The 15,680-nt window shown below is 41.8% G+C and overlaps 1 protein-coding gene across 2 annotated transcripts; it reads left to right on the forward strand.

Moving 5' to 3' along the window:
• The first annotated feature begins 8,039 nt into the window (after window positions 1-8,039).
• LOC311007305 (uncharacterized protein) lies at window positions 8,040-14,490 on the forward strand. Of its 2 annotated transcripts, none has more exons than XM_084000433.1 (7): window positions 8,040-8,145; window positions 11,424-11,615; window positions 11,736-11,920; window positions 12,002-12,258; window positions 13,377-13,497; window positions 13,701-13,836; window positions 13,995-14,490. In XM_084000433.1, exons 2-7 carry the CDS (start codon window positions 11,432-11,434, stop codon window positions 14,183-14,185), a joined length of 1,074 nt encoding a protein of 357 aa, XP_083856559.1. In that variant the 5' UTR covers window positions 8,040-8,145; window positions 11,424-11,431; the 3' UTR covers window positions 14,186-14,490. The 2 variants fall into 2 exon arrangements, with proteins under 2 accessions (XP_083856559.1, XP_083856558.1); XM_084000432.1 differs by lacking the exon at window positions 8,040-8,145 and adding an exon at window positions 8,393-8,665.
• The last annotated feature ends 1,190 nt before the right edge of the window (window positions 14,491-15,680 follow it).

Here is a 15,680-nt window from a genome sequence, read left to right on the forward strand (position 1 = left end):
CTCCTGTTCAGCCAAATACAACAAATAAAAGGGTGGCTTGTTGTCAGGAGGTCGCCATCATGTTGTTTTTTTACTGTGCTTATGTGGAACGTGTCCTTGAACCCTCATCCTCTGATTAGTAGTATGGAACGTTAGCGAGTGAATCATCTTGTCCCCAAGTTTGTCCTCCAGGCAGTGTGTCCTCAGGCTTGGTGCAGATTTAATAGGGGACTTGTGTTTCCTGTGGGGAGGCTAAAGTCAGGGAACAAAAATCTCCTGTTTGCAGGAAATACATTATTACTCTGCTATTTCCTACAGCAGAACACTGAATGTGGGATTGACTCAAAATAAACTAGAGTATGTGTTTGTGTGTGTGTGCACTGAAATTGTTTGTAGCCCTGCTAGTCATGATGCATTTTATATGGATGGTGGTCCAGTAAAATATAGTAGGCATTGCCATCCATTGTAAGTAGACATTCATTGCTGCCAAGGGATGAAACATGATGACTTTATCCTCTGACATTTTAGGTTGCGAATGAACTACTGTATGTGAATAACTATTTGGTGTGTTGGCGTGACATTTTGTGCCACAGGATGTGTAGTGTGCAGGATATTCCTGAGCAAGACACCAGTATCAGATTCCCTTAGCTGTAAGGCGGTGTGACTCTCTGACTGAGCAACAACCAGGGCCCGCTGTTCATATAGGGAGGTTCTTTTCTGAAAGAACAATGACCAGGATGAATGAGAATATCCATAGACGTGTTCTGGAGGAGGCAGGATAGGACAGAATTAAGTCATGCAAAGACAGCAAAAGCAAAGCTGTAGTGACATTTCAGGTCCACAGAACCAAGGAGGACACATAAGTTCACAGACAGACAAGTCTCACCTTAGAACGCTTGTCATGTCCTGAGTGTCTCTCTCATTCACACCTCTCTAAAATGCTAAAAAAAAACTTTTGCTCTTCTCATTCTTATTCATATTAGAGATTTGTTGTAACTATAAGTGAATTTATGTAAATTGCTTGGATGCTAAACATTTAATAATTTCCCTGATTCCCTGTAACCAAAAGCGACACAGTGATGTCTGGTCTTGTCATTCTCATCATTCTCTCATCATTCATTTCTCACATCCTCGGCTCCTGTCATACTTTTCTGCATCAGTGGGTATGCAAAGGGTTTGAGTTACATAAATGTGATCATCATAAGGTGTGTGTGTGTGTGTGTGTGTGTGTGTGTGTGTGTGTGTGTGTGTGTGTGTGTGTGTGTGTGTGTGTGTGTCCTGTTTATTGTGACCATGTGGACTGTGCACACACTCCAGGGCCCACCAACTGTGTGTATGGCCTCTGACTGGGCTCTGAGCAGGTGAGAATGTAGTGTGATAAGAACAACTACATGTCCTAGTGTCCAGCTGTCTGTCTGTGTGCGTGTTGACTGGAGAAGTAGAATTGAGGCTTCACCTCCCTGTCTCACTTCTTATCTACTCTCAGTCTCCCCCTATCTCTGTGAAGGCCGGCTGATGACACTCTTCCAGATGGCTTGCCCACTGTGCGTGTGTGTGTGTGTGTGTGTGTGTGTGTGTGTGTGTGTGTGTGTGTGTGTGTGTGTGTGTGTGTGTGTGTGTGTGTGTGTGCGCGCTTTGGCTACATTTGAAAAGGATCTTTCATCTTCCTCTTGTACTGACAAAAGAATTGGTCCAGTCAGCACAGCTGTCTATCTGCCGCCTCTTTTCCCCAGCACGTCTCGATTAATCCCGGCGTCGTGCTGCACCGTTTTGGCCCGTGCACTCCTCCACTGCTCCATTTCTTCTCTCTTTCTTAATCTATCGGTCTTTGGCACTGTCTCTCCCTCTCTGTCCTCTCGTACAGTCTCATTCTCCCACTGTTTCTGCTTTCACTCTGATCCCTTTCTTTCTCCTCCCACTCCCTCTCTCGCCCGCTCCCTTGCCTCCTAATCTCCACCCTTCTGCTCCATCATTGTTTTCTCCCAGTTTCTTCTCATTTTCTTTCTGTTTCTCTCTTTTTTTTCTCCTTCTCCTTGTCTGAGTCTCTCTGTTTTTGCCTCATCCCCTCCTCTCGCTCTCTCCATTCTCCTTTCTTCATTGCTGTGTAACAGACAGTGACATGTTTGGCAGCTCTCTGCTCTCTTCTCTCATAAGGAATTACTGTCCTGACCCACTTCCACATGCAGCTGCTGCCACATAGCAACAGAGTAATGTGTTTCACTGTAACTGCCACAGAGCAAGACAGCTCAACTACCTGGACATACTGTCTGAACGTCCAGCCATCTCAAACTACTTGAATTTATGTTTTTTTTTAAATGTTATCCCTAAATCTTATAACCAATAGTCGTAGTGAGTTTTCTTATGCAACAAAATCTTTGTGCGGACACAGTGTACATATTTTTGAGAGTTGCATAGAGTGCTTCCATGTAATGTTAATAGTTTGTCAATACTGCAGATCCCACTGTGAATCAGCAGTTCATGCTTCAGTTCTCGTCACCTTTAAATAGTTCAGGGTTGAGGTTTAGTCGATATTTATTCATCCAGATCCTAAAATAACAAAAATGTGTTGGTGCTTTGAAACTGGTTCCCCTGCAGACATGTTTCAGTGTGTAACATGTACATAATACTGTTGTTTGTTAGCAGTAACTTGCAGCATTGGTGGCTGTGCTAAAGGAAAATATTACTCTCTCTCTCCTGACAAAGTTTTGGTGGCAGGTGAAAGAGCTGAAAGTATGAAGATGGTCAGAGGAGGAAACATCAAAGAGACTCAGCCACAAGTATGAGTCTCAGTCAGACCCAGACCCAGACCCAGAGGAGTCTGTCCAGACCAGAACCAGAGACGAGCAGAAGGATCACAGTGTTTTGCCACAGCTAATATCTTTTGCTGGTGTTATTTGTTAGCTTGTAACTGGCAGTAGCTGACACATAGTGCTAAAGTAAACTCTCACTCTCTGTACTGACAAGGTTTCAGCCCTGATGAATCTGTTTTTATGAGACTGTTTTTTTCTGGTTCACTGCAATTGAAGGTTGAAACAATGTTGTTGAATTATTATGTCACTTTTTGGAGCTTTTTTGCCTTTAATGTTCAAGAGAGTGGAGAGAGAGACAGGAAACGGGAGGCACACAGGATAGGGCCGCTCAGCGCGGGATTCGAACCGGCGGGTGCTCTACCAACTGAGCTAAACACCGCCCCTTATTATGTCACTCTTGATAAAAACACAACATCACTATTAGCACAGTTGACAAAGTTTTAAAAAATGAGATCATCACAATTTGTTGGTGTGATAATCACAATTTAATTTAAATAGTCAAAAGTTGTTTGTACACAAAAGAACCACCCTAAATGTGAGAAATATAAGATCTTACTGTTAAGGGACAAATGAAGCCAAAACCTATTCAAAATTCATATTAAATTTAAACAAATTGTCATTTGTACTAAGTAACTTTTTTTTTAGAGTTAACTCACAAAATGGCTTTTTAAATTCATTTTAGTGAGGCTTTATTTTCATATCAAAGAATCTACTGGGGAGAATCTCAGTTCAGCATGTGCGCAGCCGACTGTCATTGTTTTCCTCTGAAGTCTCTGTGATTTGCAGTGATAGAAAGTCATGAACGCATTATTAAAGCAAAAAGACCCACAGGGCGTTGTTAGACACTATGTAGAACAGAGTGCAAGAGTGCCATGCTCTGAAATCACTGTAAACCAAAGCCCCATGTGGGTTACTGCTTTTGTTCATTTAGCAGAACTGTTGCCAAGCAACACACAGGCTTAGTGGTACAGGTGTGCCTTACTCTGGACAGGTGCATTTTGAATGGAGGGTGCAGCGTCGCAGCGTCTTCTCTGGACCCGAGGGAGGATCCACATCAGTGCCCGTCCCCGTCCCCGTCCCTGACATGACCTCTCAGCGTTACACACAGCTTTTACGCTGCGCTGCTTCACCAGCAAGCGGCTGGTGCAGACTGTCTCGGTGCCAGCTGCTCTACAAAATGTGTGCTAACGTGGAGCCAAGAAATTCACACTCTACAGAATCTGACAGTTTGTTTGACACAGTAATGTGGATAGAATGCGGCCACAGGTGTGTGGTTTTTACAGGATTTGACAATGGCTTTGAATGCAGCTCAGACTATTATAATAAAGGACTGGAACTTTCAAAAGAACATTCAGCCGTATGCTGGCTGAATGTCTAACACTCTCCTACTGTGTTTAGCAGCATAATACTTCAGTGTGACTTGTTTTTTTTTGTTTTTTTTACTACTGGTTTATCTCAACATGTTGTCACAAGCCCACATCATAGTTTCTAGTCATTTAGAGGCGTTTACACTCTGCCTCTCCCGGGTCACCTTTGTGTTACGGTGTATTCACACATATGGATAAAGGAGTTGGCAGCGTCTGACCTTCCATGAACCTGTTCTCTGTAGAATTGACCTCCTCCTGCTGCAGATACACAACGTCTCTGGATAAACACATGTTGTATGGAACTGGGACCTTAAAGCAGAAGTAAGCGGAATGTTTGTGTTAATATAAGTCTTAAATAGTTGTATCTTCCGACAGCAATCACTTCTATAGAGTGTTTGGTCTGAAACACGGGTCTGTCAGTCACTCTGCTCTGCTGTAAGCCGAGGAGAAAACTTTCCTTGTATCCTACAACCTTTATCCAATGAGGAGAGAGAACGGCATAAAGGGGCAGTCCTCTCTGTGTGTGCAGCCAAGGCATGCGCGTGAATGTGGTGACGTAGGGACGAGGGCGGGGACTGCTAACTCCACCTGCTGACAGGAAGTTAGCCAAAACCACCGGATCGCTTACTTCTGCTTTAATGATCAGCCTTTCCTTCATTTAGCTTGAAGTAATACTATCATTTACAGTAATAAACAATTTTGATCCTGTTTAGGCTGGAATCAGAGAATATTTGCATGAAGTTGGGCCTTTCTATCTATTTCCCCCGGTTGCATGCTTTGTGTTTCTTTGAGCCTGTTGGGCCTCGTAGGGGGCAGAGCAGCTCAGCTAGGTCTTATTCACATGAAATATTTTACAATCTGAATGTGTGAACGTGTCAGAGGTTGAACAGGTGCCTGGTTCGTACGTATGTGCCAGAGATGCTGCCCTCATGTGTCTGCTTCATCTGACCAGGTGGTGGGTGTGTGTGTGCGAGTGTGTGTTGTGGTGGATGAGGACCTTGAATCAGAGAAAAGCTCGAGCTCTGCTACAAATGCAAAGATTTAACTTGTGAACAAAGTCCTCAGACCATCCACCAGACAGCAGTTAACGTTTCTACGACAGAAGAGTCCATCTGTGAGTTGGGATTTCATAACAACATAAACAATGTCAGAAATTCCTTTGAATTTTACATCAGATCACGGGACACAGATTGTAGCCGCGTCATTGTTCATCCAGGAGATTTCAAACTGATCTGACGGCTCAGTCAAATACAGTAACATACTGTACACAGTGACTGTTGGCTGCTCAGGCTTCTTTACAGACTGCTGGTACAAAGCATGAGACCAACACTGTGGTTACAGGGCTTTCCTCTGGTAAGTCCCCTGCTGACATGATACTGTAGCACATGTCGTGCTGACAAACATGTTAAGGTGCATCATTCTCATGGAGGGGGCTGCTGCTGCATCCTCCCCATCTGCTCAAGGTCCTGTCTCATTTTGTGCAGAGTCTTTAAAGGAGAATTCCGGTCATTTTTTACCCCTAAATCGTTGTCCTGATGGTCACCCAGTGTTGGTTGGAGCAAAAAACGCCACTAAAATTGATGCAGGCAAACCAGAGTTACACTATGGCTAGACGGCGCTAGGGCTATGGGGGCAATTCTTTCAACCACAACAAACACTCAGAAAACAATCAAATATCTCTGGTACATGACTGGAATCCTTAGAGACACCACTGAACTCATATAGTGTACAGTATAAACAGTATAAACGTTGTGTTTTGCATGTAGTCACTCACCTCAGACAGCCCAACTCTGAAACATCCTGGAAAGACATTACTATCCAATCACAGAGCGCCTGCTCTGTCATCGCTTGTTGTGATGATTTCTTTACAAAGATAAACGGTCAGAGATATTTTGGACATCACCACTGCACTGCTCCACCGTTTATTCTTGTAAAGAAATCATCACAACAAGGAAAAAGTGTTTGTTTCTGTGGCGGGGAGAAGGCGCTCTGTGATTGGATAGTAACGTCTTTCCAGGATGTTTCAGAGTTCGGCTGTCTGAGGTGAGTGACTACATGCAAAAACACAAAGTTTATACTGTTTATACTGTACACTATATGAGTTCAGTGGTGTCTCTAAGGATTCCAGTCATGTACCAGAGATATTTGATTGTTTTCTGAGTGTTTGTTGTGGTTGAAAGAATTGCCCCCATAAGTTAGCGTTGTGGCTATCCCTAGTGCAGTCTAGCTATGGTGTAACTCTGGTTTGCCTGCATCAATTTTAGTGGCGTTTTTTGCTCCAAGCAACACTGGGTGACCATCAGGACAACGATTTAGGGGTCAAAAATGACCGGAATTCTCCTTTAAGCTTAATGTTTTCAGCTATGGCTTCACAAAGTACTCAGACCCATTCATTTTATGCACACCTATAGACTTAATTGTAAATGGATAAAATGTTGATGTTTTCAATTGGTTATTCTACTCAAGACAAAGTGGAAACACGTTTGAATTTTTGCTAATTCATTTAAACTGCTACACATCTCGTTTATGTAAAACTTTCAAACCTTTAATTCAGTGTTTCATAATGGCCTCTTTGGATGCAGTTGCGGTTTTCTTGTGTGGATTTCTGCCAACTTTTCTAACTTTTGGGGGCATTTTTGTCTCATTCTTTATGCAGGTCCTCTCCAACCCTGTCAAAGTGGATGTCTGTGAACAGATGGTCTGTGGGGTTTAAGTATGGGCTTTGACTGGACCACTCATTGGCAATCTGGACTTTTGTCTGGACTGAGTTTCACTTTTCAGGCAACATCTTGTCTGCCCTATACCTTGTCACTAAAAATAACTGTTATCTGAAGCCTATAGGGAAATTTGCCTCTCTGTTCACAGTGAAACCCAATGCATTTTGTAGAAAAGCTGCAAAGGAAACTAACCCAAAACTCTGATCGAATACCCTTCAAGGCACAAACATTTAACATGTTGATTTCCCCAATCTTCCAGTCCAAAGCACAGTTGCTGTAGAGTTCAATTTATTATCAAAGAAAAAGACACAGAAATAACATTTAAAAAACAGCCAAGGGTGATTGGGAGAACAAGCAATGAACACAATCCAAAAGAAGGAACTAAGGAGGAAAACTAACAAGGAAAATTGAACAGACGCAAAAGGAGGCACAGATAAACTCAAGTAAAATGGAAAATCCAAACACTACTACCACAAAAGCTTGACACACTGGTGAAACATATCAGGGTGGGGCAGACTATCCCAGAGGAGGGAAACTGATCCTTGCCAGTGTTCACTAAACATGTTAAAACCAGATCCTAACTTGCAGATTTAGGATGAATTTAAAAGAAATGGGTGTGTCTGTCCTAACTTTAGGATGTCTAAAATTCACGAACCCATTGTGGCTTAAAAGTAGCACCTACATCTGGAGTAGAAGTAGCGGTGAGGACATACAAACTAACTCACTGACACCAAGTCACAAAGAATCAGAGAGGGACTCCTGTCACGCCACATCACAATGCCTTAGAGATTGTGTTGGATGGTGCCTCCACAGTTGTATAGACATTGTTGCAAAATGTCCAGGATCAACACATAATTAAAGGATGTTAATGGAGAATGTTATGATTATTTTTCTTTTCCATGGAGTGAACTGAATGTAAGTATTTACTGTATATTGTAAAGCTGAATCCTTCTGGGTTGAACGAACCTTATCATACAGAAGCCTTATGGAGAATTCACTGCGGCTATAAACAGCACCTAATCTGTTATAATGTCATTTTTTATACCATTGTTTCTCTTTTTATTTTTGTTACTGTGGGATGTTGCATGATGAAAGCATTCCCACTGCCAACCAATCACAGAGCTTGCCCATGAGGATTGACGTCAGCCATTGGAAGTGATTCACACTCTTATCTCAGGAGTTTTCATTTTTCCTTAGAAGTTGGTCTCAGCAGCTTTTTGAAGAGGATTTAGGAGAATTGTTTGAGTTAGAAACTTCGGAAAAGTTATAATGGTGAGATAAAATTCTTAGTGTAGATAGGCCCTGTTCCTTTTAAACTCCTCTTGTGAAAGTCTTCACTCTGAATGTCCAAAGTTTGTTTTCAAAGGGACAAAATCAACAACACACACACACACACACACACACCGTTGACCTGGCAGCGCAGCATGGATCAGAGCCATAATCAGCGGATGCCACATTTCTCTGGGCTCTGTGACATTGCAGAACTTGCAGAGTTTCACACCCTGTCTTCACCGACGGCTCAGACTGTGCCCCCCCACCACCACCACCACCACCACCACGCTGGCCAGTGTTGTGTAGAGCTGCCTTCATGTCAGCTTCATATCTCACATAGTTTGATCTGCTGTGAGAGCTGAGAACTCTACAGCTCTTCCTCTCATCTCATGTTCAAATGAATTCAAACTAGTTTGTATATCTAGACACTGGCAGCTGCTAACGGGCGCTTTTAAGGGAAAACGTGCGAGGTGCAAACATCTGGAGTGTTGTTTTGAAGGGGTGATGACAGCCCGCTCAGGTAAGTGGCGCTCAGCGGGAGGATAAACAGCCCGACTGCTTTTAAATGAGCTTCATCTGTCTAATGTTTTGATTTGTCTAATTTGGATCTGATTTCACGTGAAGGGGGAGAAATCAAACATACTTCAACTTTAGCTGTTTGAAACAATAATCAGGTATTAATGTTTGTGCTGGTGAGAAGATGTTCTTTGTTTCACATTTGGTTTGATGCTGTGCTTCCTCTCTGCTGTTTCAGAGGACTGTCTGTACACGTGGTGAAATGGGATTAGCTGCAGACACATTTCTGATTCTCCACAGCTCTTTTTGCAGTCACTATATCTGCAAATAATATAAATAAATAAATAATTCCCCACATTTTTACATGTCTGTAACTTTAGCTTTATTCAAATAATTTCCAGTTATTTATGGAAACTGAATCCTATACTTTAGTCAGTCCCTTTTACACTATTTGCCTGCTATAATATGAGTCTGTTTTGCTTCCACAGCATTTATCATTTTGAATTGAAAAACTTTATTGCCATTCATATACACTTTAGAACAAAATTGTGTTGCCTGTGTATCTCCCACAACAGTGTTGTAGGCACACTTTGTGTAACGCTGTGTAATGTGATTATGTGTGATGTCATATAAAAGTAAATCTCTTTGTTTCAAAACAGCTCAACAAAAAATGATTACCAGGGAAACTGACTGTGTATTGATATGTTCTTATGCCAACAAATTCATTTCATTTTCATTTATTTGTTATTTTGTTATGAAGGAGTTATAAGGGGCTTTAAGTAAAGCTATCTGCAGTACTTACAGTGTTTGAACATAATGTTGGATCAAGCCAAACTCAAACATGCTTGTAGGCACAGATTTTGCTGCTTTTTTTTTTTTAGCCATGTTAATTACCACATGTCATGCTACACTTTTGTCCACAGTGGGATGTGTAATCAGCTCATCAACTCAGCAGTCAGATCACTGGATATAACATTGGATAAAATTGGATATACAGTGTTTGATGTCATAGTCAGCATCCAACATTCGCCCAGTGAATTGAACATGTTACATTTCAGTCAGACGGAACTCAGTAGTTATATAAGCACTTGACTCTCTAGCTTCAGCAGCAGAAAAAGCAGCAGTCATTTGAATATTTTTTGGGCCATTTTATGTTAGTGCCAGTGCAGACAGACAGGAAATTCAAGGAGTGTGGAGAAATAAAGCAAATGGTCTGGCCAGGAGTCCCACTAGGATTTTGCTGTTCAAGACATGCAAATCCACAGGGCAGCCAGTCATTTCTTATGAGACAAAATCACAAATAATAGTGACACTTATTCTTCCATCATATTTTTTTTGGCTTACTTTAAATATTTTCTAACATGTTTAACTTCTTATTTTATTCTAGTAGATTGGTATTTATTCTACTATTTACTAGAATCTTATTTTATTCTAGTAGACTGGTGAAATCACATCATGTGCTCATATTTCACCTGGCTGAATATCACCTCTGACACTCTTCTCTTATCACTTATTTAATTATCTGCCCTGTATGATGATGATGATGATGATGATGATGATGATGATGATGATGATGATGATGATGATGATGATGATGATGATGTACAATTTGCCACTGGGCTTCTAATTAAGAGCTCGGCTCTTTCATGTTGATTTGATCTGAGAACTCAAAGTAAAGTGAAGCAGTTGACAACCAGCCTCAGAGAGTGAGCCATGATAAGATAAACTCACTTGTGATTAAAGTCTCTGGTCCACATCAATCCCAAACATTCTAGTGACAATATTTGACCGTCAGGTCAGTTTTCATTTCATTAGCATATGAAATGTGATTAATTAAAATCATTTTATAATGATAAAAAGTTTTGCATTAAATTAAATAGTGTACTACATGTGTTGCATTTAAGATTGTTGCTACTGTTTTCATTACACACAACCAAACATCCAACATCCAAAGATATCTTAACAACTGTTGAAGGGATATTTCAACATTTTGGCAAATTCGCCTATTGCCATAATCCCGATAGTTTTAGGAGTAGGTTCATTACCTTTAATTGTCGGTGCAAGCTCGGCGGGGCAGAGTTGTTTTTGAGGCAGATGTGTAACCAAAACTGCTCAGCAACCCAGTAGCCATTGCCATAACCTTCATTGCATGGTTAGGTTTAGGGAGAAGATTGTTCAAATAAATATTTCCTCAACATTAGACAATCATTGTTGTCATGGTGACAGTAATGATGTGAAAAACTTTGTCTAACGGTCATGGATTTCAAGCACCACTCTGAAAATTCCCTGTAACTATGGCTCTCTTTTTTTTCAGAGGGTCAGTCTATGATCAGCAGTTTTTAGACTACTAAGCAAATATGGATGTATAAAATGCACAGTGGGCTTTGCAAGTGCTCGGTTGAAATGGAAATGCACTCAACATATTTGTTAGACTTCAATGATTTGCAGATTGTGCTGTGGTGAGGAACACTGAATGTATGTAAGGGCACCTTTCACAGGCATTTTGAATGGAGGATTTACACTTGTTAAGCTATACTTTCACGTTGTGGTATTCTAAGAACACCTAGCTCGCCAGCTGCCAGCTGCAATTTCAGCATGGAAAGGAATCTAAAGCACCAGGATCATTCTCTAAACTCTAAAATCAATCAAATATATCAAATTGATAGATATGTAAGTAGTAATTTAAGCAACTACAAGTGAATTTTCAAGACCAAGACTATATCTGTCTCGTTCCCTGTTTCTCCACACTCTCCCTTCTGCAGATAGGGAGATGCGGTACTTGGTGTGGTTGATGTTGGTGATCCTATGGGTGGCACAGACTGTTGAGAACTGTCCTGATCTCTGTAAATGCTCCAAGATGCCTGATATAGAGAAATCAGAGGTCAACTGTCACAAGAAAGGGCTTCAAGATTTCCCCTCCAATCTGCCCCCTGATGCTTGGATCCTCAAACTTGGTGAGTATCTTGCAGTCAATAGCTGCAATATTCAAAACTGATCATTTGTCTGACATACAAGCACACATAAGGATTGTAGGACATAATTGCATCAACCAACTCCCCCTCTGGTATGTAAAGGTGAGAACGGTATCACGGACCTGAAGGCCAATGCTCTCCAATCAATCCCAAAGATTGAGTCAATCAACCTGGAGCGAAATGCCATCAAGTCCATCCACCCCAAGGCTTTCACTGGTGCAAAGCAACTGATGCTTCTCAATCTCTACGGCAACCGTATCACCAACCTTCCACCAAGGGCATTTCAGGTAAAGGGTTAGGAGAGGAATACATGATGCTCAGTGATCACATTGCTTTGATCAGAAAAACTGTCTTCTCCACGTCTTTAGGACCTTCTGAACCTTCGCTTCCTTATGCTGGGTCACAACCAGATTGGCACCCTCAAAGCGGAGATGTTCGTAGGATTGAGGAACCTGTCAGACCTTGATCTTCCTCTCAATGCATTAACCTCACTCCCACCTAATGCCTTCAAGCCTCTGATAGCCCTCAAGGTTCTGGACCTTTCTATGAACCGCATCGAGAGGATCTCTGTGAAGGCCTTCACTGGACTCAGGCAGCTCATGTTTCTCAACTTAGACAGTAACAGGTAACAGTAACATACCGCCCAATGTGTTGAACATCCGGCAATTATAACACTGATTATCTGGGGAAGAACCAATGCCTGATCTTCTGATCTGTGCAAACGGTCATGTATGGATCAGTCTGAGTTCACTTCACCAAGTGGCTGTTTGTTAACCCTAAGGGTTACTAGGCATTGCCTGCAAGCCTGTAAAGCTTTACTTCAAATTGGGCTCTAAGAGTGGTACTCTTTATCCTGGTTATATTGTGTGGCTTCCATGCAAGTGTAACAGAGGGTCCAGGTGCACTCACTCACCCACAAAGGACGTGAAACCCAACTGCCAAGTGGTCATTGACCTCTTGGCAGAACGGTTTGCATCATCGCCCGCCATGCGGAAGACCAGCATTCAAAGCCCACCTGGGGCAGTCGGTACTGAAACACAATGCAGAGGGCCAGATTAACATCAGCTACATAAGTAGTGGAGGCAGAGATAACTTGAAATCAAAGGATTTGATCCTTTCCAACTTGCCCTTCTGATTGAAAGGGGAAACTAGGTAAAGAATAGATAGAAAAGTGAAGGGAATGATAAGCTAAAGCTCTGCCCTGATCCAGATGTCTAAACCCGACCTGCATCATATTCACCTCTGTGCCTTTTTCTTTGGTGAACACTTACCACCCTATCTTGTTGTCTCCCCCCTATATAATTTCCACACAGAAAATCCACCCACACACATGTACTCGTCTTATGTTACTTGTGACAAAATACGTTCCCTACAGGTACTTACCCAAAACTTACCCATCACAAATACAATCCTAATCCTAAACCTAGCTCATTATACCCTGAATCTAAAACCAAACTTTAATCTTCAAACACAGAACTGGGGGGGGGGGGGGACACCAAAATATCCTCCTTTTCCCAACATGTCCTCACAAGGACACTTTCATTCCAAATTTGGCCCTTTGTCATACACATCAGTTTTACATAGAGTATTATGTAGCCATTCAGGACATGTTTACTGAATTTACAGGTGCTAACAGGAGCTGTTACAGTTGAAATAAACCAGGTGTTTATATCCTGGTTACATTGAAAAAGAGGATAACATTTTGTTTGATTGTGAGATTTTCAACTCTGTCTCCACATCAAGTGTGAAGACTGTTCCTGCTGGAGCATTCAGACTGCTGCGATCTCTGGAGATGTTGGTTCTAGACAGCAACCTTCTGTCCACACTGAGCCCGTCTGTGTTGGACGGCCTGGACAACCTACAGGTAACATTGTGTGCTGTCATTGTTTGGACTAAAGTTTGATAGAATAAAAACAAAAAAAGGACTGTAGTGTAGTGTAGAAAAAGATAAAAACATATGTATAGTTAATGTTGGTAGTTTTACTTATTGTATAATATTCCCAGTATGAAAACAGCTATATCTTCATTCTTAATGCCACAAGATGAATGTGCTGAATATTCAACCAGGAACTCTACTTGAGGAACAACAAGCTGGAGAACCTGCCACCTGATGTGTTCAGGAACCTGCCTAAGCTTTCTCAGCTGTCTCTCAGTGGAAACCGCCTGAGGACAGTGGACGGAAACATGTTCTCCCATATGCCCAGTACGTCTAAAACCAGCAGGTGGCCTTTTCACTTTCCCGTTCTCACAGAAACAAAGGGATGACTCATAATAGTAGGGGCAGAGATGATGACTGCATTGTTCACTGGTGCCTGCATGACTCATTTCAGTGCTGATTTTTCTCCTCTGACTCCTCTACAGTTTTGAAGAAGCTGTACCTCCATGACAACCCGTGGCAGTGCGACTGTAACATCAGCTCCTTGGTGCAGTGGATGAGACAGACAAAGGCCACTTTGTCATCTCGGAATGCCTTGAAGTGCGTAAGTCCTCCAGAGCTCCACAACAAGAAACTCAGCAGCCTCCAGGATGACAAACTGCTTTGTCGTGCCTAACAGCAGAAACCCTTGATGAAGAGCTCAGACCCACAGAGATTCAGAAAATGAACTTTTCGTCCAGCTGATTTTTTACTCTGTAGTCCAGTGTTAGTAGAAGGAACTTGTAACTTCTTCTTTGATTTCTCAATGATGTAAGCCAGTAGGTTTGTGCATCTCATCTGATTTATGAGCTATATATTGATATCTTCAGCAAAAAAATCTTGCATAAAATATTACCTTTTAGAAATTTGGCTTTTACTGTGATGTGTTTTTTGGTGAAGTGAAGAATTATAGATGTAATTTCAACTGAGACAGTGGCAAATGATATGCTTGAACTGCAATAAACACAATATGAACAGCACTACAACGGTTTTGATGTTTTCACTGAGTCGCTGTATCTTCACTCTTTTTACCAGACAAGTACTGGTAATGTACTCATTGTACTCTTCTTAATATCCAAAATGCAAGCCTACGATGATGCTACAATAAGTAGAGCTATACCACTGGATAATCCAGACTTGCCTTCCTGTGCACACTGAAACAAAAGCAGCAAGAGTGGAAAAAAAGGATACTATGATGCTGACGAAACAGACAGGAAGTTTGTTCAATTTTTCAAGACTTTTTTTTAATCTCTGCAATTTGACAGCAACGTCCTTTATGTCACGTTTCAATGCCCATTTCCTGACTTACACTGAGATGCTCAAGTTAGAGATGTTTGCTTCACAGAGTGATATGCAGCACTGTTTTGCATGTATTGCTAGATGTGCCAGTTAGTTAAATAGTAAGTTCCATATTTAGTTACAATGATGCTGGCAAGTCCACGTTAATCACTCTCAATAAAAAACTATTTAATTTTTAAACTGGCTTTTGGATGACCAATGAGAATGACGTTGTCTCTCTGGGTTCAGGCTCCCTCCCACAGTCTGGACTTATCTTCCAGGCTGGACCCACCTCAGCTGGAAAACCTGCAGCATCTTTGTCCATCCGTCATTATTTTCAAGTCCCAGTTAGCAAACATACAAATGTGATGATGCATAGGGCATCTTGCCATAGAAATCAATATCTTTACATGGTTGTGTTTTACATACAATATAGCAGCAAAAGTGAACATTACCTTAACAGCTTTGTCTGTCAGCCACAAGCATTTCGGGTTCAGTAACTCAGCAGTGAAACAGGATGAGTATGATATAAAGGGATGATGGGAGGGTGAGGGGGGGGAGGGGATAACAGAGCATGATATCCTGCACAGAACCTCTGCAGTTGACAAGGTGACTCCCATCGACCTCCTCACACAATGACTTTGACATGAGTACGCCGGTATCTCCCATTCCTACGCGGACGATAATCGCCATAATTTCCACCTGCATTAAACCTGCTATTATAGGAGAGTGGCTAAGAACAATATAATAGCTAGGCTTTGTTCCGAGCTGCAGCTTTTCTCGCCTCCACTCCCTCCAGAATATTATATCTGCAGCAATGTCAAATGGATTTTTTTTTCTCTCCTCCCCAACAG

Source organism: Trachurus trachurus, assembly GCF_905171665.1.
Source record: "Trachurus trachurus genome assembly, chromosome: 24".
Classification (NCBI taxonomy): domain Eukaryota; kingdom Metazoa; phylum Chordata; class Actinopteri; order Carangiformes; family Carangidae; genus Trachurus; species Trachurus trachurus.